Raw genomic sequence first — 22430 nt, 5'->3', positions numbered from 1 at the left:
GCGTAGATATCGGCCAGAACCACCCGTGTTGAATTTCGAAAGCTTTCAGGGGAACGACATCACTTACAGCCGCACAAAATATTAGTTGGAGAGTTGTCAGTGGCGATAAAGTTTTTGGGGTAAATTCGACGGGAAAGTCGTCTGTGAAAACGACTCGGAGGAGATGTTGTCGTCACCCATAAATTATCTTGAATAGTCATCCCCATTTCATTACATCCTACCCCACAACAGAATCTACAATCCACCCAGGAGCTCCGCCAAGGTGATCGGTTTGCGAACAGCCTTCGAAAACCCTTCATGATAGCTCACCCACACATCCTCCTCCTCGGCCTTCTCTCTCGCCTTCCTTCTCTTCTCTTTCTCCACAGGCGTCAGTGGCACCGCCTCCGCGATCGTTCTACCGAAGAAATCTTTCTTGACAACGATCTTCTCTTCTGCTGCAGCAGCAACCTCTCTGACGTCTACCTCTTCACCTAGCGTCCCGGCGTCTAGTTCCATAGCTCCGCCTCTCCGTTTCCTAGCTTCTGCCTCGAGCCTGAGACTCTCTTTCCTGAACTCCACATCCATGATCTGACGCACGGCGTACCGCACCTTCTCATCCTTGCCGCCCTCACTGCTCATCGTTTCATACCTGCCCAAAGAATCTAGCGGGGGCTCCATGCGGAAGATCCATCCGCCATGCCCGGTTTGTCGCGCATCCATGCCAAAGTCGACTCGACTCTTCTCGAACCGCACACCGACGGCCGCCATGGCGTTGACAGCCCGCATGACAAGCGCCTTTTCGGACGCTTTCCGTACTGAAGCCGTCGCCGACGGTTTCGACTTGTCCGCACCTGCAGCCGCCGTGGATGTATTGATGATGACGGGCTTGACATCAGGTGAGAGCATCCGAAGCACATACGGGATGAGCTCAGTCGAAACCTCCGCGGGAGAGCGATATAGCCGGGCTAGAGGAAGGGAGAGGCCGGACTGCAGGCTCGTCAAAGACGAAAGGTTGGCTCGCGTCTGCTCAGTCGCTCGGTATGGCGCACTGGGTCCAGAAAATGGCGTAGGTTCAGTCTCGGGCTCCATGGCATTTTCTGCGGCACCACGACCTTTCCTGAATGTAGAAGTATTTCCAAGCGATGGCCGGATTGAAGATGCGAAAAGACCATGGAAGGCAAGAACCGGAAGAGAAAGGTACTTCGCCAATTCCCATTCTTGCCCAGTATGTACCGAATTAGAAATGGAGTCGTGGAAGTGCAACCATTCGTATGCACTATTAGGTTTGCTGAGAAATGTATCATCTTGAAACGGCTGCTCTGCGTAAGCGGTGAAGCAGTCTACCATGGGAGTTAGTGACGATCATACAGGAGTACTTCTAGAGTCTTACCTGTAACAATGCGGTCAGTGTCGCCAGCGGTGTTCACCATTTCTCTCAGTCGCTCCATTGCGAACCGTTTGGTTGCTTCCGCGATACCGATCGGTCTGGTGCTTTGAATGTCAGCAGCCTCTGCTTGTGCCGCGGCGACCGATTTGGGAAACCCGGCGCCCTCCTTGAACACCCGCTCGACGATCTCTTTGGCACCTCCTCGGCCGAGACCCCTCGCGGCCCCCTCGCCCTGAGAAAGATCGTTGAGGACGTTGTCTTCGATCCATTTTCGGGTAAGCCGCCCATCGCCATTTGTCTCAGCCAAAAGCTTCCGAGCCACCCATTCTCCGACTACCATGACCCCGCGAACATCACCTTCTCCGGTGCCTCCACCCCCACCGTCCTTACGGCTACTAATACCCCATGTTGCTTCACACAGACGTCGAACGCCGTCAGCGTCGGCCGGTATACCTTCTTTCTGGAAGATGGAATGTAATCGGGGTACAACCATGTTCACCGGCGGCTTACGAATGTGTATGATCTCCGCTATCGAAGCTTGGCGAAGCGGGCGCAGCGATGGGTGATAGACATCGTTGCAAATCAGAATGAGCGGTCTCAGAAGGCGAAATTTGTCAACCTTCTTTCGTGTCCCATGTGAGGGAACGTTTTCTTTCGGCCCGGAGTTTTTCTGGTCCAGGTGGACAAGATCGATGAGAGCTTTGATAAAGCCGCCCTCACCTCCCGCACCGCCGCCAACTACGCCATCCACCTCATCGACCACAACACAGACTGGTTTTCCAGCCTTTCGGACCTTTGAGCCAGTCGCAGTCTGGGCGTCTATACCGCGGACGTTTTCCGTGCCGACCATATCCTTGATACGTCCCCTAACAATATCTTTGCTTCTTTCATCGCTGGCGTTGATCTCTTGAACTTCATATCCCGCCTGGCGTGCGCACACATGCGCCAGGGTCGTCTTGCCGAGGCCCGGAGGTCCAGTCAGGAGGAGGATTTTACGATGTGCATATTCGTCTTCGGTGCCAGCCTGATCGGAAAATCTGCCCGACTTTTGTCTCGGACGACTGGAGCCGGGGAAAACTATCGGGTCCCAAGCTTTCAGCCACTTTAAGACCTGCCGATGCGTTCTCTCGTCACCGACAAGGTCAGTGAACTTTCTTGCACGGTATTTCTCCGTCCACAAAAGGCTGCGCTTGCGACTTTTCCCTCCCGAGGGATCCTCCACCGTCTGTACGGGTCCGTCCAGGTCCATGTTTTCGCGCCGTGCATTATCCTCCACCACTGCTCGGTTCGCCTCGTCCATCAGAGCATGTATGTCAATCCCATAGTAGTTTTTCCTTGCCCTACCGGGCTCCGCATTGGACCGAGATGCAATAAGTTGTTCATACGGAACGGCGGGTGTCGGACGCCGCGTAGCGACATTGAAGCCCTCGCCGGAGCACGTCCTAAGAGTAAACATTGTCTTCTCACGGGTTCTGGAGACAACTATCGGCTGCGAAAGCGGTAGGTCCGTCTCGGTGGAGGCATCCTCGCTCAGTATGTTGCGAAGCGCTTGCTCGGTAGAAGCTGATCCAGGTGTGTCGAGCGCTGAAGCCTTCCGTTTGTTGTGCGCCGCATTAAACGCCGCAAAATCGTCGTCGTCGTCAGAATCATCCTGGAAAAGCCCGTTCGCACCAACGTTCTCTTTCTCGGCAGACTCATCGTAAAACGCGCCGCTGTAACCGTCGGTTCTTCGCCTTTTCCGCGGCGAGTCTGTGGGCCCAGAGCCCTGTGGGTATGACGGTGGAGACGACAGAAACGGCATGGCGGACAGTGGAGGCGATGAGGGCGGAATGCGTGGACTCGAGGTTGCTGCGATGGAGAATGAAATGTGTTGCAGTGGTTGCTGCTTCTTGATGGGTGTTTCTGCACACCGTCAGACAGGAATTCCTTGCAGCGAAGACCAGGAGAACGAGAGCTCGCACCGGGCTCGTGATCTTCGTCGGTGCGAAAGACGTCGGGCACCCTCCAAGCGCGGTGTTGGATAACGATTCCCTGGCGTGTTTTCGCTTCGGTGGTTTCACGGGTTTGAAGGTGCAGTGCTTCGAGCTCGTCGGTATGCGAGCTGTCCGGCAGATCGGGCACTTCGGAGTGCAAGAGGAGGGCTGGGTCGAAGGAGGAGGGAAATTCTGGAAGCTCTGGCGGGCCCATTGGCCGATGTGAAGAGCGCCGTGTTGCGCGGATGCTTTTGTGGAGAGTAACTGGAGACGCGTCGCGCGCGGACGCGACCGCGACGGACCGGTGGCCCGTTCGCCGATCGCAGCGGCCAGGGCCCCAGCCAACCACGCCGCTGCCGTCAGCCTGTTTCCCTGCTTCACAAGGCGCCCATTCGAGTCGCGCGCTGCAACGCCATGCGCCTGCGCCGCCAAGTCTGCGCAGCCCATGTTTCGCATCGCGTTCGCGCCTTCAAGCCGGTCGCATGCACTGGGCCGAGAGCCCCAGCGTCGTCTTCGTCCGCGACTTCGCCTACCCGTGTCCGCAGCGCCGCCGCTTGCGCACCATGACCTCCGCCGGCGACGTCGCTAACACGCCAGCCCACGTCTACGCAGAGTACGTCCTTGATCCATCGCTGCCCGACAGCAGCCTTCCTGCCCCTGTCGCTCAGCCCGATGGCGATGATGCCCCGCCACGGCCACGGCCCGCCCTGCCCTACCGCATCAATTCGCACCGTCTGCGCGTGCAAGCCCATGCTAAGAATGAGCGCGCCAGGCTCCTCTCCGGCCCGCTTGTCGAAGTCGTGGTCGGCGCCGGTGACGGCAAACGTCAATGGTCCATCCATCGCAACCTGCTGTCCTACCACTCTGACTACCTCGCTTCCGAACTGCAGACCGACGACGCCACCAAGAATCGGACCGGGAACAAGCTGGAGCTGTCCGAGGACGACCCCAAGGGCTTCGAGTTGTTTGTCAAGTGGCTCTACCAGGGCAAGCTGGACGACGTAAGCAATGTGTCCGGTGCTGAGAGCAAGTACGACTACGCCGTTGCTTGCCACAGGCTGTTCATGCTCTGCGAGCGTTTCGATATGCCTCACCTGAAGAACATGGCCATCGACCAGTACCGAAAGGGCCTGAACGAGGCCCGACTGGTGCCAGACGCGGACGAGATCAACGAAATTTATCGAAACAGTCCAAAAGGCTCGCCGTTTCGCGACCTGATGACTCGCATCGCTGCCCGCCAGATCATGGATCCGGACAGTGACAGAGATGCCGAAGGATATCGTCATTGCTTTGCCGCCAGCCCCGATTTTGCTGTGGATCTTGTTAATGCCATCAAATCAGGCTCCGGCGGCTTCTTGTTCGATGATCCCACCGATGGTGATGATTGCCTGTATCACGACCATGAGCATGGACCCAATTGTTACACCAAAGGGAAAGGTAAAGAAGGTAACTACAAGTTCATTTGAACCCGTGGTATCCTCGTCCCCGTGTTGCAACACCTTCCATTCACGCCTGGTGGTTTGGACGACTCCCTAGGATAGATTCGACCGTGGCTTTCCGCACTTCCGATGTTCCTATGGGAGTCTCCCATGCCTATGGGCAGGTGGTCTATTGCAACGCAGCGGAAATCACACATGTGTCATTGGTGGGCTCCCGCGCGGCAGATGGTAACAGATCAATAACTACTAGTTCAGGCGCAGATTGGGCGACTGAAAAGTCCCGCTTGCGACCCGACTCGCCACCCTCACCCCCCAGAACACCGCCAGAAGACCCCTTCAAAACCAATCATAACCAGTCAACCACCCCGCGAAAGTCCGGCTTTCCGCCTAAAATTTCTGAACTCAATGCCGCAAATGGTATCACCGGTGCCAACAACAGCATTGGAAACCGTGTCGGCGACGTGGATGCGGGAGATACCCCGATCTCACCCGTCGGCACCAAATCAGGACAGTCAGAGTCCGCATTCGGGCCTGAGTCCACAGTCGGAACTGAGTCTCCTGGACGAGGAAGTCCAAAACGGCATCCACCGAAGCTTAGGCGGAGGGGCTCTACCTCTATCCGACATTCCCAATCACCGGGGGATATATGAGCCTGAAAGGAGCGAAGTTGGAATTGCATGACTGCATTGGTCAAAGGTTGAGCTGGACGAAACCTGGTGTATTCCCCTGAGCAACGTCTTCTTTTGGAGTTAAGGCAGAGAGCATCAGCATACCCTGGGCTGACAGCTTTACGCGAAAGTACACAGTAACGGCAATTGGGACGGAATGTTTGTGAAAATAATAAACATAATCGATCATTTGCGAAAGACTAAGTCGACGTTTGAACATAAGTAGACAACAGTGGTCGCATCGGTGTGATATTGTCTCGAATATCGTGACATCCTGTTGGGATAAGAACATGAAGAAGTATTCCAGAGGCCTTACGCCATAACCAGTTTTCCGTTCTTTTTCCCACTTTATCATCAATTGAGAATTAAAATTCTCTATAGCTTGCTTGCATTTCACAAAGGAGCTAACCTCCTGGAAGACAGGAAGGCGTTTTATTAACCTAGTGTGCTTGAGGTTCTTTCTTGCCTTAGCAGCCCCGAGTGAGTGAAAACAGGAGTTGTCTATTCCCTAACATCTCAAACAGTAACCACAGAGCAAAACCTGTTGCTCTCCCTGAAACTTTACAAAAAAAAAAAAAGCACAAACAACTCGGCAGCCTGATTCATCCGTCACATGCAGTCCTTATTCTTCGTCCCTCTCTTCGCTATCCTCTTCCTCATCGCCGTCATCCTCATCTTGCTGATTCTCCTCATCTTCGTCATCTTCTTCCTCATTCTCATCGTCTTCGTCATCTTCATCGTCGTCATATACTGGTGCTTTCTTGAATGGCGATGGTCTCTTAATTTTGGCAGACGATGATTTCGAGCTCTTTGCAGAAAGGGCGTTTCTTCCGCTATCAGCTACCTGGGGTCGCCGTGTAGCTCGTCCAGTTGGGGTAGGGGTAATGTTGACATCTCTGTCCACCGCCCGGACATGCTCTTGATGAGCCCTTTCGTCCGGATCCAGCCCATCCAGATCACGCAAATACTTGAAGTATTGCTGCGCAGCTTTGTCGACTTCTTCAAAGTGCCTCTTCAACAGCTTTGCTGAGCGATAAGCTTTCTTCTTTTCCAGTTCGGCGGGGTTTTTGCCTTGATCGTTGGCAGCCTTCCGGATTCGCTCCTTCCGTTCATATAGAGCCAATGCGATAGCGGTCTGGAAGGCGTTCCTGATTTGTCGACCGTTCCATATCTTCTTGTCGGGGTTCGTCTGGGACTCCTCGAAATGATTTTCGGCGAATCTGAGAAGAACATCCTCCGTGAATGTAATCTCCACATAGTCCTCATTTTGCTGCGCTCTGTTCTCCTCGTTCTCTCTCTGGATTTTCCGAAGCGAGTTCTCCCATATCTTTCTTGTTGACTCCTTCGTGAGATGCGGGTAGTAGAGTTGCACATGGATGCGGGACCGGAATGCCTCATCGAGAGTACCAACGCGATTCGTTGTCAAGAACAAGATGCCTGAATAGTATTCCAGGGTTCTGAGGAACACTTTGAGCAAGGAGTCAGCTTGCTAGTAGGAAATAAGGTAGTGTACTAAACATGCACACGGGGAGTTCTGCATTGAAATGCGTCTTACCGGAAACAAGGGCGTTTCGAGCAACGTCTCCAACCCGGTCTCTTTCGGCGAGAAAGACGTCCGCTTCGTCAAGTAGAAGTACACAGCCCCATTTATGAGCCAGCTTGAAATGTCGCTCGAGATTCTTCTCAACATCGCTGGCGACCTGTCCAATGTCTCCGCAAGTGATTGGATAGAGAGGGCGGCCGGTGTATTCTGCAACAGTCTCCGCTGTCGATGTTTTACCGACGCCTGGAACACCATGCAAAAGAATGACAAGGCCTTTGCCCTTTCCCTTCACGAGGTCCATTGATGAAGCCACGTCAGGAGCCTCGAGAGAATTGTTTTTCTTCTTCTTCATTTTGATCGACCCCGACTGGTGGCTCTCCACAAGTGCGAGCACAAGTCTCTTGTGGTCCTCTTTTATGACGAGTTCATCGAAAGGGCTTACCTTTTTCAGATTGCCGGTATCCACCTTTCTGAGGTTGTCCATATTAAAAAGATCTGACCATGATGTGTTAGCCTCAGCATGGCCACAACGGATGACGAAAACAAGCATGACATACGCCATTCACGCGTTCGGAAAAAATATCCCAGCACCTCTCTTGGGGTCAATCTGCCGAACAAATTTCTATTCCCCCTTCTCCCTAGCTCGTCTTCGAAATCATCGATGTGGACGGGCTTTAATGCATGCTCCGCGTGATACTCGTCATAGCGCTTGTGGTCGTACTTGTTGTCGTCGAAGTTGTTAGTACATAACATGCAGAATTCGCTCGAGCATTTCTCCTCTCCCGCTTCCCAGACTTCACTATCTTCCCCTGAACTCCATTTGAGATTTCCAATGTCGAGAGCCTTAGGGTCCACTTCGTCGCTCATGCTGTATCCCGTTCGGAAGTCGATCTGTACTTCACCGTGGATGTGTTCCGCATCTTCGCCGACAGTCATGCCATCGTGGAGCATGTGTGCTGGTCGCTCGACGAGTGAGATGAACTTTTCGCCTCTTTTTTCGATTTCTCGAAACTTGTCCTTTTGTCTCGGATCGAACCGTGCTGGATAGAAATCAAGATTCGTGATCATCTTCTCCCCCTCATAGTATTTGATGACGGACTTGTCGATCGTTTGAGCTCCGATGTAGGTACCATCGAAATCCACATAGTGTATGTCGAGCTTGAATGGGCTAACTGTCACGCCCATTGCCCCCATTGACATTTCTTCTGCTTTCCGCACATCACTTTCGGCCGTGGAGGACTTGTCGTGTACCTGAGTGCTGGCCTTGGTCGTTCGGCCGCTCAGAACCTTCCGCCCACCCGTAACCTTGTGGACACAAAATGCGCGGGGGTAGGAGAAATCATCGTTGCCCTTGCCGGGTCTAATTGATGAGAAGATGATATCGCCAGGGCTGAAAAGATACCACAGATTGTCGAAAGATATCTTCTCCAGCGTTCCATCAGCAATCTTCTGCGTCAGCTCCAGTATGCTCTTCAGATCTCCATCAATGAAGTTTATGAGGCAGCTGAGGTGATCGACTAGTCTTTTCGCTTTCTTTTGTTTTGTCTCTTTCTCATCCTCGTCCGACGTCTTAGGCCCCACCTTTGGCGGTGTTGTTACTTGCTCTTCGATCTTGCTGAGCTCTTTCTGCCTAACATCAAGTTGTGTCTTGATTTTATCTCTCTCGGAAACGAGAACCTTGAACGGCGGGACCATGATGCACGGCGTCTTGGAAAGTGAGAGGCCAGTGATGGATCCAAGCTCTTCTACGAGAACTTGTGAATTGATCTGGACTCTTTCGACTTTCTCTCTCATATCATGCTCCCCTTCTGTTGTGGAATCATCTGCTCTTGAAGCGTTGGAGTTCGACACCTTCTTCGAATAGACAACGAGAACGTTGGTCTTGCTGATGTCTGTCCGTTTAAAGAACGCGGGGCCAGGTTGCCATTGATCAAAGGGTAGTCGTTTGATTTCTGAACTCAGCTCCTCGTTTTCTTTATCCGAATCGGTAGTGCTAATGGACGGTCAGGTATCTACCCGATACTTTCAGAGAGTGAAGCACGTACGAGTCACTCGCTTCTGATTTTTTCAGCCGGGCCTTCACTTCCGCGAGCTCTTTCTCAAGATCATTTATTTTCGCGAGCACACCCTTCAGGGGAAGCTCTGTGTTGGTATTGGGTGATTCATCTTTGGTAGCTGACGTTTTGGCATCAGTGGTTGAAGTTGTCTGCTGTGGCTTCTCTTTCGCAATCTCGGCATTGTTGCTGTCTGATGCCGTTTCACCTCCGGTATTTTTTTGCGCATCCAGGTTGAGCAAGCTCTGATCTGGCTGTTCAGACATTGTCGCTTCGGTCACAGCGACTTGAGTAAGGTCCTTCTTGAGGCTGGGCGTCACGGTCGGGGCCGAATCGACGGTGGGGGCGGTAAGCACCGGCCCGCGTTCATCATCCATTGTGCTTGATAGAATAAGTTGGATTGCTGGTTTGAACTTCACAGGTTCTTAGCGTCATAGTTATAAGTCGAGAATATAATCTTATCCCGCAAGAGCTGGGTTATAAGCCACGTGAGGTTGCATTGTTCCACACTGGACCACATAAAACGGAAGCCACGAAACACAATACCCCTCAATTTGTGATAGGAATTGGTTTGCCGCTGTGGATTTCTAAAGATTGAAGATGGCCCAATCCACATCTAAGACGAGCTGCAAGGTAACTTATCTGGAAATGTGGCTTAACAAATGGCTTGCAATGAACATTTGAACTGCCTATTCCAGGATGGACAATATGGGGCCAAAATTTCAGCCTCGCTGGTGATGCACATAAGCACAGATACTTGCCAATCACGTCCACTGTTGCCTGAAACTTGTACGACGCGTCATCAGCCTCCTCTTCTCAATAGGGCGAAATCCCGCAGTTCATCGGCTGATTCCAACAATGTAACCCTTCGGCCCCGGGAGCTTGCCGCAACCCTCCTTCTCCCCCTTCTCTTGACTGCGGAGACGCAGATAATCCGACTTGCAGCTGATATTCCAGACCCACAAGACTCTTTACGTTTCAGAGCGTCGGAGATCCTCACCAGCCTATCCATATTCGTGGGGGCGCTGTGATCCTGCCTTATCTCAAACGCAATTGACTCTGCACATACATACATTTCTTGTGGGGGCTAATAAGCCCTTACCCCGCCTTGTCATAAGCAATTCACTCTGCGCACACATTTCTACAGCGAATACAGCTTGACGCGCATGCACGATGGACGACACAGTCATAACAAGACAGCCGCAAGAGATTTCAGAGGCGCTTCAGTGGCCTCTGAAACCGGTTCGTCGAAACTCCAAATGGGATGTAGTTCTTGAATTTGTACGGACTCGCTTGGACGGGTCGATAAACCCCGCTTTCAACACCACCAAAGATGTGGCTGCTATGTTCACAACGGGCCCGGACGAGGTTGGTGTTGCTATACAAACAAGTCAACTCAGAGGGTAGGGCAAAGTCTTGAACAGTCATGCAAGCCGTAGCGTTAAAGAACTCATAGGGGCGTCTCGAACATGCGCAATTCAGCAGCGGCTTTGTAAGGGCACCTGGACTCCTTGACCATATGTCGACTATATCATCTGAAAGAATCGTCTTTGCTGATAAATAGAAGAACGCAGGATGATATGACAGAGCTATACTCTGTATGCGTGGCCGCTCAAAAACGATTGGAAGACACCATCAAGAAGTTCCGGCTGGGCGACGGCAAGTCAGCAATCTCGATTGATATGACCAAGACGCACAGGCTAGACCAGGTGCATGATGCGCTCAAACAAGCCTCGGATGTTGTCGTTGAAGCTGGCCAGGCTTATACGGATGTCACAAGCAAGGACTTTTGGGGTCGTATCCGCGAAGGTTTCCGGAAGTTCAGTGAGAAGTCCGGGAATGCGAAATGCTTCGTTGAACTTATACCGCAAGCCGACTCATACCTATCAGTTCTCACAGGTGGACTGAAACTTATCTGCACGGTAAGTGAATCCTCCTGGCCGCGCCAGATAGTTTGAAGCTGGGTTAAATCATAATCTCGCTGTCGATGTCATCCATCCCCCTTGCATTCTTGCTACAACAACACTAACTGTAGTTATGGAACAGGCCGCAAGCCGATTGGGGAAAGTTCGAGTCATTATTACTGAGGCTCTTGAAGATATTCCTACCATTCTCAACGATCAAGGGTTCATCGCTGAAGCCCTCGACGGGAGAATGTGCAGCAAGGTCCTCCACGAGAGAAATGCAGCTTTATCAGCTGCTGTTCTCAACGCCGTGGAGGCCATTATCATATGGTTCCGAGAGCACCCGACCAGTGCGTATATTCCAGAATTCCGCTTAGATCGTCAATTCCCGAGGCTAAAATACTGCACAGAGAAGACCCTTCGTTCCCTCGGATCACCGGACACTGCGTACGAGAATCGCGTAGTCAAACAGATTGAAGTTGTTAGAAAAAGGGCAGAAGACTTCAAGAGTTATGCAAACATTTCGATGCAAACTCTCTCGCTTCAAAACCACGACCATATTAGCTCACTGATGAAGGAAATGCACAGAGATGGTATGCAACTATTAAGCACTGTGGCTTTATACTCTAATACTTGACAGGGAACAATCGCATAAACTGCCTTCACGCTGAGTTTAATGCCCATACCCAGAGGACCAACATGCAGTTCGCATCGCAGAATGAACAATTGCATACAGTACTCAGCCTTTGTGAGCTTCTATACCAAGACTTGTATGTCAAACGTCAAGAACAGTCAATTTGTAAGTGCGCTTTATGTAGACTTTAACGCCGAACAGTTGCCTGACTCAACCTACAGTCCCGCAAAGACCCGTGAAGCCCGCACTGGAGGGACAGCAGCATGACACACCACTACTCCTTCCTGAGGACCTTATCACGGAGTACGCGTATGACCCATACCTTGTCGGCGAGGACTGCGAAAGGCTTCTGGGTCTCCAACACACCCTGAGAATTGCGGATCAAGACCGGGCGGTCGCCTTAATGCAGGACCCGGCATTCGTGGCTTGGCTCTCACTCCATGAGTCCTCCGCTATCCTGATCCACGGAAACTCGAAGGCAACCCCCAAATCAGCCACCAGCTTCGTGTGCGCGAAACTCGTCGAGTCTCTCTTCATCAAGGCTTTGACCCGGGAGTCCACCACCATCCCGCTGGCCTTCTTCTGCGGCGAACACACCAACGAGAGGACAGACGATTACGCCCATCCTCCAGGCCTGGCACTGAGTCTGCTTCTTCAGCTCATCGACAAAATGGCAGCGCACACGCCAATAAACCCAGAACCCCTACAAAAAGCCATCCGTGACCTGGATGCGGAGAATGGGGTTACTATACTGAATCTGTTTGTCAGGATCGTCGCGCAGCTACCGCCTGAGGCCACTCTGTTCGTCGTCATTGATGGTGTTGGGTTTTTCGAAGACAGCAATCGCAGAGAGGAGATGAAGTGTCTTGCCAGGAAGCTCGCCCGACTGGTGAAGAAGAAGCATCATCCGGTGGTCAAACTACTCATGGCGACACCTGCGGCTACAATAGATGTCAGTGCTCAGTTCAGGTCTAATGATGCACAGGTTCTCGACATGCGACGGACGTATCCGGGACGTAACGGGTTCAAGGCACTCGGTTGGCTTACAGCGGAGCAAAGATTAGCTGAAATCGGTGATGTGGAGGAAGTGGAAAGTTACTAGTATTTGTCACGACTGTACCAACTGGGTAGGACGTGTTGCACTGTATGCTATAGCAACTTTACAGTTAGCTTAGTCAGCTAAGCAGGGTCTATAGTTAGCCACCCTCTCAGTCTTTATACCACTCATCCAGTGCATCTAGTGCCATTGATCTTTTATCATGAATTGCAACACTAGTTTACGATACCTTCTAAGCATCGGCAAACAGGCACAAGACCTGGATAATCCTCACACAAACCACATTTCAGTATCGCGACGCTGGGGGTTGCTCCATCCTACTGGTGCCGGAGGCAAGACTTGAACAACGGATCGATTAAAACGCTGGCTCCAGTGTTCGAGCGGTGCTTCGAACACAAGGACTCAACGTTCACGATAATGTATTTGTGCATACACTTCTGCGACAAACCAAGAATATCATGATGAGCAAGCCCGAGGTCCAGATAGAGGTTTTGGTGTCTTCCGTGCTATCCATCGAAGAGCCACATTGTGAACTCACTGCCTCGTGAGCACGATATCATACGGCGGATAATGCAGCTCAACACCTTGGTCCGTCTCGACAAGCACGATCTTGCTCAGTGGCCATCCATTGTTATCGGTATATCTGGTTTACGACAGCATGTCAGCGGCAGTCTTTAGAAGGGGTTCGGTTCGTTGCTTCTGCCTCCCCGAAAGAAAAGAAAAAAAAAAGAACATGTCAAAGAAGACCATCTGCAACAAAACGAGAAACAACAAAACTCACCCATCAAAGTCAAACCAATCACACGTATCCAACTCCGGAATGATCCGCCAAACCTGCGCGCCCGCGCCAAACTCCGCCGCCTCGCCCGCGCCCTCGGCCGGATTCAAGCCCACGCCGGCCGGCGTCGAGAAGAAGCGAGACTGGCTCTCCGGCGTCCACCCCAGCCGGTCCAAGCCCTCCCACGCGCTGGTCCCATTGACCTGCAACTCGCGCACGAACAGCGCGCCGCCCTCGACCTCCAGGCGTGCGAATGACTGCTCTTCCTCGCCGCTCGCGTTCGCGGTTACGTTGCTGCTGCTGCTGCTGTTACTGCTATCGCCGACCTCTTCCGCGATGGCACCACCATCACGCGCGTGGCCGTACCGGCCCGCGTACCGCTGCGCTAGGCTGCTCGCCGCCGCCTCGGCGAAGGCCGGGAGCAGAATGGCGTGCACGCGGTCGCGGACGAGCGTCGGGCTGACGCGCACGTAGGTGGCGTCCGCGGGCTGGCTCTCCTGCGCGAGCACGACGATGCCGTAGCCGAGGGCGGGCACGACGTCGAGCCAGCTGTGGAAGCCGCCCGCGTCGCCCGACTTGCCGTAGACGGTGTACGTCTTGGTTTGGTTCGAAGGAGGGCCAGAGGGGCCGGTGGTCACCGAGATCTCCCACCCGAAGCCGACCTGCTGCTTGCCGTCCGGGAGAGTGAGGCGCGGCTGCAGGGAGACGCGGCGCTGGGTCGGGGTGATGAGTTGCGGGGTGGGGGAGAGCCAGACGTTGTAGAGGTACTTGGATAGGTCGTTTGCAGAGCTCTGGATATATGTTGGTTAGTGCTCCGGGACTTTAAATTTAATTAAGTCAGACTCACCCACATGCCGCCAGCTGGGTCATAGCCGGGGCCGATCACTAAGTCCACCCAGTTGGGGCCACCAGGGACACCAACATTTGGAAGCAACTCTTCCGGAATGGCACCAAAAAACGAGTGTGTCATGTTAAGGTTTTCAAGAATACTTTTTGTGGCGTACTCTGACCAAGTATAGTTTGTGTCCGCAAGCAGGTTGTAATAATTGGCCACGGCATCTGCCCAGCGGAAGTCAGCTAGCATACGAACAACTAGTCTCTTTTCCCACACTTACAACCGAGGATACAAACGCCGGCATTCGAATCTGTACAAATGTTAAACATATGTACTAGTTTGTGACAAAAGAAATAGCTTACATGCAGCTCGCTGTCCTGGAGCAAACATCAAATTGCGTTGCTTAATGGACTCGATGACTTGACTGGGGGTTATTTCCGCCCAATCAGGACCAATAGTCTCCGCATCGGCCTTAGCAAGCCCCCTCACCATGTTGAAGTCTGTGAGGTAGCCTTCTCGAGGCAGGCCTGAGCTGTGGGTTGCAAGCATTGACAAAGTGATTTCACTGCCACCGTTCTGCCAGTCCTTCTCCGGTAACCCAAACTCTGGAAGCGCCTGCCGAACAGGCGAGTTGGGGCTTAAGGCAGGGAGAGCGGCGTTAGCCTTGCTTTCATTCTCGACAATCAAGGCTGATAAGGCAGCTATGTTCTTTGATATCGAGGCAACCCGGAAGATCGAGTCACTGTCAACCAGAATGCTGCTGTTGGCAGATGTCTCATTCATCTTAAGCGCCCCATGATTGAAGGTAAAGGCTTTTTCGGGACTGGAAGCATGGACCTGGTACGCACTGTCAAGACGAGCACTGTGAGGTGTCCAGAAGAGTGGGAAGACTAGGCGATTGGCTGATGGACTGCTGGAGGTGGCTCACAATGGCAAAGCTGAAGCCGTCGCGTGTACTACCGGTGAATAGGCTTGAAAGGTTGCGGTCGACTTCTTTGAACGCTGCCGTGACTGCCGGGTGTTGCAGAATTGCAGGATCTGAAAGCAAGCTGCTCGGAGGGTCCGGAATGCACGAAGACGAGACAAAAGCACCAAGAACAAGCGCTGAGGTCAGCGCAGAGCGGATTAGCGCTCCCATGTTCAAGAAGAGTGGGATCAAACGGAGAAAGCGGAGAGTGGCATGGCGCGGTTGAGCTGTCAATTTGTACGACGAAGCAACGGACCCTGAGCCTAAAGTTACAGCGGCGAGGAACAAACACACGTCGTCGAGAGCTTATCATGATCTGCAGCTGGGAAGACGACACTGCTCCTTCCTTGCACGGTAATCGGGCGCAGGGCGTGTCTTAGCTATCTAGCCCAAGGAATGGAGGCGAAGCCTAAAAAGCCAGAGACATAGGGCCACGGGGCGTGTGTAGTGAGTGACGCAGAGGCCAGACGGCGGGCCGCTAGCGACGTTGTTGAGCCGCGGCGGGACCGGGGATGGGCTGGCATTTTAGGTTTTGATACTCAGAGGTGTCGTTATCAGGCCGCAGGCTAGTGGCGGCGGGGCGCCCAGCAGTAAGGCGGAGGGCCGCTCGAAGCTGGAAGGAGGCCCGCGTCGTACAAGAAACGGTGCAGGTGTGCGGGGAAACGGCGCATTCTTCCGGCACGTGAATCCAGCGCACACAGAAACTGGAAACGGGTCAGCGCAGCACCACGCAGAGCCGCAGAGCACGATGGGGCACGACGGGGCGGACAGGGCATGCTCTCGTGATGCTGGGGCGACGGGCGCGAGCAGTGGCGCTTGGATGGATCTGCCCGGTGCGCTGAGCTAATCTCAATCTCCCAGGCACAGGCGTTTGATAGGGCCACGCCCAAGCCTACGGATATCCGATATGCCGAGCGCCGGCCGTGGCGCCATTTGCAAGGTGATTTAACCTGCGAGCATTATTACTTCTCCCACCGCTCCGCCCGTCCTCCGCGCACGCCTGGATCCTGCCGTGCCTGCGTCCGCGACCGCGTCCGCCGCTCATTGACTCCCGCTCTCTCGCCTTCCCCATCCACGACACACCCCTCCTCACTGCCAGCGTCCTGAGCGCGCTGTCCGTCCAGCCATGGAGGCCGTCAATGCCAGCTTCGCTTCGCCCTCCGCCGATGCCCAATTCGCTCCGGAGCTTCGTGGCACGCCCATCGCCGGCGTCCTCGGCCGCGTGCTCGAGGGCGTGAACGCGTGGTCCGTCATCGTCACGCTTTTCGCCATGCTGGTCGTCTACGACCAGAGTGCGTGCTTCCCCAGGCCGCCTGCTTGCGCGCCCGCTGACGACTAGCGACAGTCAAGTACATCTGGAGCAAGGGCTCCATCGCCGGCCCCGCGTGGAAGATGCCCTTCATCGGCCCCTTCCTGCAGTCCATGAACCCCAAGTTCGAGGAGTACCACGCCAAATGGATGAGCGGCGAGCTTAGCTGCGTTTCCGTCTTCCACAAGTACCGCTCCCGCTCGCGTTCCGCCCGCGTCGCCCTCAGAGCTGACCCCCCGCAGATTCGTCGTTATCGCGTCGACCCGCGACATGGCGCGCAAAGTCTTCAACTCGCCCACTTTCGTTAAGCCCTGCGTCGTCGACATCGCCTACAAGCTGCTCCGCCCGGAGAACTGGGTCTTCCTTGACGGCAAGGCTCACGTCGACTACCGCAAGGGTCTCAACGGCCTGTTCACCCGTCAGGCCCTGTCCATCTACCTGCCTGGTCAGGAGGAGATTTACGAGAAGTACTTCGCAAAGGCCCTGGAAATCACGGCCGAGGCCGAGGGCAAGCCTGTGCCGTTCATGCACTACTTCCGCGAGTTCATCACGGCCGTCTCGCTCCGCACCTTCGTTGGCCACTACATCGCCGACGCGTCCGTCAAGAAGATTGCCGATGACTACTACTACATCACCGAGGCTCTCGAGCTCGTCAACTTCCCCATCATCATCCCCTTCACCAACACCTGGCGCGGCAAGAAGGCCGCCGACATGGTTCTCGACGAGTTCGCCAAGGCCGCTGCCAAGAGCAAGGTCCGCATGGCTGCTGGCGGCGAGCCCGATTGCATTCTCGACTGCTGGGTCAAGGCCATGTACGAGTCCGAGGACTACACCAAGAAGAAGGAGAAGGGCATTGACGTCGAGAAGCCGGCCCAGGTCATTCGCATGTTCACTGATCTTGAGATTTCCATGACCATTTTCACCTTCCTTTTCGCCTCGCAAGATGCCACCAGCAGCGCCGCCACCTGGCTCTTCCAGATCATGGCTGACAGGCCCGACCACCTGGACAAGATTCGCGAGGAGCAGCTCCGCCTGCGCGATGGCGACAAGACCAAGCCTTTCACCATGGAACTGATGGATCAGATGACCTACACTCGCGCTGTTGTCAAGGAGGTTCTCCGCTACAGGCCCCCCGTCATCATGGTTCCCTACATGGCGAAGAAGGCGTTCAAGATCTCTGAGAACTACACGGTCCCCAAGGGTAAGTCGATCTTGACATGTACCACTCCGCCAAGCTGACCGTGCCGCAGGCTCCATGGTTATCCCGACCACGTACTTGGCGCTGCACGACGCTGAGGCCTACCCGAACCCTGACTCGTTCGAGCCCGACCGTTGGATCACTGGCGACGCGGAGAAGCAGACGAAGAACTGGCTCGTCTTCGGCACTGGTCCGCACTACTGCCTCGGCCAAGTGTATGCCGTGAACAACCTGATTGCGATGATTGGCAAGGCTGCAATGGAGTTGGATTGGACGCACAAGGTCACGCCGCTGAGCGAGGAGATCAAGGTCTTCGCGACGATCTTCCCCAAGGTACGTGCCCGTCCCAGGCACACCGCCACGAGTCTGCGCTAACGCCTTCCGTTGTAGGACGACTGCCATCTGGCCTTCACGAAGCGCGCCTAGACGGGCGACGCATGATGATGATCAGCTTCTAGGCGGCCGGCGGTGATCCGCGTCTCGGGAGACATCCGCCTGACCGGCCACCTACTTTTGCACTATTTACCAGATCTTATAAGATGGCATCCACTAATATCTATTCCCCTCATCACCCTCATAATATTCGCCTTCCTCCATAGCCTCATATCGCAAAAGTTATTTCTCGATTTCCAGCTCTTGGTTGAGCCCCTCCGCATGATTGGGAAGGCGCTGCGCCTGGGCCAGCCAAGCGAAGATGCAGCACGGGAGCTTGGGCCGCAAGATCGGTTTGATTATGACTGGTTGAGCGGGAATGTGCGTCAAGAGAGATGCGCAAAGAGCAATTTAGATTAGAGAGCGTGCTTTTTGGCGGCTCGGCCTTTCTTCTTTTTTGCCTCAACTCCGGACGCCTGAGAGTACTGCGTGTAGTTGATGACAGGGAAGTTCAGGCGTCGCTGCTGTTTGTCGTTGGGACTCTTTGCAGGTTGTTGTCTTGTCAAGATGTCTTGAACAACGCGACTCTTCAAGTCTGCGTTGTTGCGAATAAATCACTCTCGCGTCGCGCTCACTCACCATGTATTATTAACACGTGCTTCCAAACCCACACACACCACTCCTGCAGCAGTCTCCACGGTTTTCCCTCGGCCGAGGAGGGCCAACCAATCTACCAGCCCTGGTCAACCGGTAAGTTCCTTCTTTTCCATTTGTTCGAGTTTTTCATCATCTCGTCGCTTTTTCCGGCCTCCTGCATATATAGGTAGGTGAAAAGAGGTAGTGAAGAATATGCACGCAGACAAACAAGGACAGCTTGCCAAGGCGGTTTAATAAGCTTACTGAGTACTGACCCTCTCCTCTTGGGGAAGGAGCAGAAGAGCAAGAGCATGGGCCGGGCCTGCGCGCGCACGGATGGGAGATCAAAAAGGATTTCATATTGATGATGAGGGAGGAGGCACAGAAGAACGAGGTAAGGTTCGCCGTGCGCCGCGCGCCGTGCCCTGAGCGCCGCCGCCGCCGCCGCCGCCGCCCGCTTCTTCGCTAGGGTAATCGGGTTGCTCGTATCCCACGCAGCCCGGACCATGCGTGGTCTTTGTTGCGGCGTTGCGGCGCTGCGGCGTAGCTTGCTGGTGCTCGGGCGCGGTGTGGTTGGCGGTGTGCGGCAGCGACAGCTGTGTATGTGTATCTCGCTCATGTGGCGTAGATATGCAGGGTCCTTTCAACAGATGCGGGCGGAATGAAATAAGTAACTGCGTATTCGTATCCGGCTGGTCAATGGGTGACGTGTGGTTTTCGAATGGAGCGGGGGGCGGTCGAGAGGGGAAAGCACAGATTTTTCTCTTCTTTTTTTCTTGTGAGATGTCGTACATTGCTGGTGAAGAAGAGCTTGGCGAGTTCCTGCAGGTAGGCATATGATGGACGTGGTTTGTCTTATGCTGCTTGTCGTCTCCTTTTCCGTTGTCTTCTTCAAAAAAGGAAAGGACGGCTAAATCCTTCCGTGGTGTAGCTTGGTCGCTATACAGCGGATCGTCCAAGGATCATCTCAATCACATACCATGAAAGGATATCACTTGCAATCAACACTCAAAGCTTCTACTGATGTACCCTTTGTATTTCTGGCAGCGGTGTACCTATGGCGCACCTAGCGTAAAGCTGCCGGCCCGTCTTCATACCCCCACTAGGGACTGAAATGCTTTAGTTAAGTCCTACAGCCAATTACTCTTAACCTATTGATCATGAACCAGGGGTCCGAGACGTCGGAACTTGGGCTGATAGCGTGCAAACCATACCACAAATCTTTTGGCTTATCCCGCATGGCTTCCACCATCCCATTCCCACAGTTCAAACCGTTCCGACCTTGAACCCTTCCTTTCAGAGTTCCCTTTTTTTTTTTTTAACCCTTTCCCCTTAATTATTTTCTTCAACACCTTGATGCTGTCCACCGCGCCTGCGCTCAATCACTTTCAGCGCATTCAACAACTCCCTCCATGAACATCTTGAAAGGGACGCCATTCTCCACCTGTCCTCCATCCACCACAACCACCTCCTTCTTCTCTCCTTCGTCGTCCACGAGCACAACCCCGCTCGCCACGCCGGAACCGTTGTGCGGGGGATGAGCAGCAGCCAGATGCTTGCCGAGCGGCGACGGCGACAGTGGCACATGTTCGATCTTGTCGACGCTTTTCTTGCTCGCACTGTTCGGTAGCGCCAACTGCGCACGGATGGTGTTGCGGGGGCTGCTGCTGCCGTTGTTGCTGATGTTTCCGATGCCGTTGCTGCTGTTTGCAGGGCCGTCTGCGCTGCTCGGCAAGGCCAGTTGGGCGCGGATGCCGCTGTTATGAGGACGGTTGCCAGTGGTGGCGCCGGTAATGGATCTCCTCTGTCCCATGTTCGGCAACGGGTACGGCAGCGGACGAGCGGCGGCCATGCTGTGACCGTTGCTGCTGTCAGCGGTAGCGGCGGTCTGAGTGGACATCATCGGGGCTACGGGAACGCTTGACGGAGGCGTGGCAACGGCTGCGGTCGCTGCGGGGGACGGCAGAGGTCTGGAGAAAGAAAAGTTGAAGCGTGTGCTGGGCGCATGCTCGCTGCGAGAGGAGGCCGGGCAGCCGAAGAAAGGGGTGCCAGGACCGCTGCTGGGCTGAGGGGTCATTCCTGGCGAGAAATAGTAGTGGTCTGCTGGAGAAGTGGCAGCGGTGATGGAAGCACCCGATTCTGTCGTCAAAGAGTGTCCGTTTCGCTGGTCGTACTCCGAATCCTCTCGCGGCGTCAACACGTCTCGCAGCGATCCGACCTGCACGAACGCCTGCGCGGCTTGCTGTTCCTGGATCCGCCGGTGGTAGTTCCGCTCGAACAGCATCAGCATGGCGGATGCCGAGGATGATTGCAACCTGAGAGGTGGGCGGCAGCGGCGGCGCATCATTTGTCGCTGCTGCCGCTGCAGGGAAGGCGAGCTGGGCTCTAACTCCATCGTCGTTGGTGTTGACGGTGGTGTTTGAGTGATCAGCTGCTGACCCACTCGTATAGGCCGAACGGGGATGATGTTGCCTTGCTTCTCCTCCACGTCATCATCGGGCGGCGTCGAGCGAGCAGCAGGCGTGTCACTCGCTTCTCCTCTCATTGGGCTGGAAGAGAAGGCAGTGCTGTGGGAGATGGCTGCGGTAGTGGCGGCTCCAAGCATCTTCAGCACCTCTGCCTCTGAGCACTCGACGGACGGGGGCCCGTAGATGGCGGAAGGAAGATCCGAGGGTGGCGGCGAGGACGGAGCGGTGGGGAACAACATCTCGCGCGGTGGCGATGAGGCTGAGGCTGCGGAGCTAGATGTGTCGGGCGAAGATGGTGTTGGTGGGCTCTGATTGAGCACGGTTACTGGAAAAGTGAAAATGTTGGACTTGGGCATTGAAGGAGAGTAGACAAGTTGGGGCTGGAAGTACTTCTCAGATGATGACGCCTTCCCACTGGGAAGCGACTGCCCCTGCCGCCCGCGAAGTCGCAGCCGCTGCAGCTCTTCCTGGGCGGCGCCTTCCGCAAAAGTCATTTCTTCAAGCCTGAGCCTACGGCGTTGGGAATGCTCCTGCGAACCAAATGAGATGGTCACTGTTGCCCTCGCTGGAGCGTGTCTCGTGGTCTCTTGCGCACGATCGTTCGCTGGCCTGACGTCTCTTGGAGCGAGCAAAGTTCCACCCACATCTTTGGGCTGCACTTTTTTGCGTCTACCAAAGAAGAGAAGGTCTGCTGCAGGCATGTTGTGTGCTCCCTCCGGTGCATGCGCGTGCTGCATTTGCATCGCCCGGTCTGGCGTATACTCTGCCAGATCTACATGGTCTAAGAAGCGCCATGGCCATTTCTGCTGCACAAGGAAGCGGCGTGCTTGTAGAATATGCTTTGCCATGGCTAGCGCTGACATGCAATCCGGATAGTCGTCATGAAGATACGCCTTCTCAACTTTATCGAGTGCCTGCATGATGTCCTCTGCAGACAAGTTGAGAAGGCGCTGGATAGGAAACAGAGGGTTTTGAAAGCCTTCTTTGAGGGCATCGATGTACATGTTCATTAATATGGTGCAGCGCACCATGGGATGAAGCTCCGAAAGGTCTATCTATCCATGGTAGTTAGTGAAAATCAGGTACGAAAGGCACCATCAAACATTACGCACCTTTGTACGGAGGGCCGTTTCCGGGTTGCCAATGCAGTTCGTATCCTCCTCCATGGAAGAAAGTGTTAGGTGAGTATCATACTGCTCTTCATAGCTAACATCGCCCTTCATGAA

General features: G+C 54.3%; 7 protein-coding genes across 7 annotated transcripts; 3 read left to right on the top strand and 4 right to left on the bottom strand.

The window, feature by feature from the left end:
- Nucleotides 1-234: 234 nt before the first annotated feature.
- On the bottom strand, nt 235-3556 carry LTHEOB_10333 (ATPAse AAA+ type core protein; the record flags this gene model as incomplete). Its single annotated transcript, XM_035506967.1, has 3 exons — nt 235-1322; nt 1373-3271; nt 3331-3556. 3 exons carry the CDS (start codon nt 3554-3556, stop codon nt 235-237), a joined length of 3213 nt encoding a protein of 1070 aa, XP_035368102.1.
- A 268-nt stretch (nt 3557-3824) lies between these two features.
- LTHEOB_10332 (BTB/POZ domain containing protein) lies at nt 3825-4808 on the top strand (the record flags this gene model as incomplete). The annotated part of the gene is made up of 1 exon (XM_035506966.1): nt 3825-4808. The coding sequence occupies one exon, from the start codon at nt 3825-3827 to the stop codon at nt 4806-4808; it is 984 nt and encodes a 327-aa protein (XP_035368101.1).
- Nucleotides 4809-6071: 1263 nt separating this feature from the next.
- LTHEOB_10331 (AAA family ATPase) lies at nt 6072-9423 on the bottom strand (the record flags this gene model as incomplete). The annotated part of the gene is made up of 4 exons (XM_035506965.1): nt 6072-6916; nt 7005-7487; nt 7550-8985; nt 9038-9423. The coding sequence occupies 4 exons, from the start codon at nt 9421-9423 to the stop codon at nt 6072-6074; spliced, it is 3150 nt and encodes a 1049-aa protein (XP_035368100.1).
- Nucleotides 9424-10379: 956 nt separating this feature from the next.
- Nucleotides 10380-12686, top strand: LTHEOB_10330 (uncharacterized protein; the record flags this gene model as incomplete). The annotated part of the gene is made up of 6 exons (XM_035506964.1): nt 10380-10414; nt 10614-10968; nt 11093-11300; nt 11361-11543; nt 11591-11749; nt 11806-12686. The coding sequence occupies 6 exons, from the start codon at nt 10380-10382 to the stop codon at nt 12684-12686; spliced, it is 1821 nt and encodes a 606-aa protein (XP_035368099.1).
- A 489-nt stretch (nt 12687-13175) lies between these two features.
- Nucleotides 13176-15392, bottom strand: LTHEOB_10329 (Penicillin-binding protein; the record flags this gene model as incomplete). The annotated part of the gene is made up of 6 exons (XM_035506962.1): nt 13176-13284; nt 13423-14210; nt 14267-14478; nt 14535-14564; nt 14617-15091; nt 15183-15392. The coding sequence occupies 6 exons, from the start codon at nt 15390-15392 to the stop codon at nt 13176-13178; spliced, it is 1824 nt and encodes a 607-aa protein (XP_035368098.1).
- A 955-nt stretch (nt 15393-16347) lies between these two features.
- Nucleotides 16348-18154, top strand: LTHEOB_10328 (Cytochrome p450 family protein; the record flags this gene model as incomplete). The annotated part of the gene is made up of 5 exons (XM_035506961.1): nt 16348-16513; nt 16567-16717; nt 16773-17731; nt 17781-18061; nt 18119-18154. 5 exons carry the CDS (start codon nt 16348-16350, stop codon nt 18152-18154), a joined length of 1593 nt encoding a protein of 530 aa, XP_035368097.1.
- Nucleotides 18155-20114: 1960 nt separating this feature from the next.
- On the bottom strand, nt 20115-22370 carry LTHEOB_10327 (uncharacterized protein; the record flags this gene model as incomplete). The annotated part of the gene is made up of 2 exons (XM_035506960.1): nt 20115-22259; nt 22317-22370. The coding sequence occupies 2 exons, from the start codon at nt 22368-22370 to the stop codon at nt 20115-20117; spliced, it is 2199 nt and encodes a 732-aa protein (XP_035368096.1).
- Between the last annotated feature and the right edge of the window lie 60 nt (nt 22371-22430).

This window comes from Lasiodiplodia theobromae (genome assembly GCF_012971845.1).
Source record: "Lasiodiplodia theobromae strain AM2As chromosome Unknown scaffold_37, whole genome shotgun sequence".
Lineage (NCBI taxonomy): Eukaryota > Fungi > Ascomycota > Dothideomycetes > Botryosphaeriales > Botryosphaeriaceae > Lasiodiplodia > Lasiodiplodia theobromae.
The sequence above is the reverse complement of the archived record's forward strand: the minus strand, read 5'-3'. Positions and strand labels throughout refer to the sequence as shown.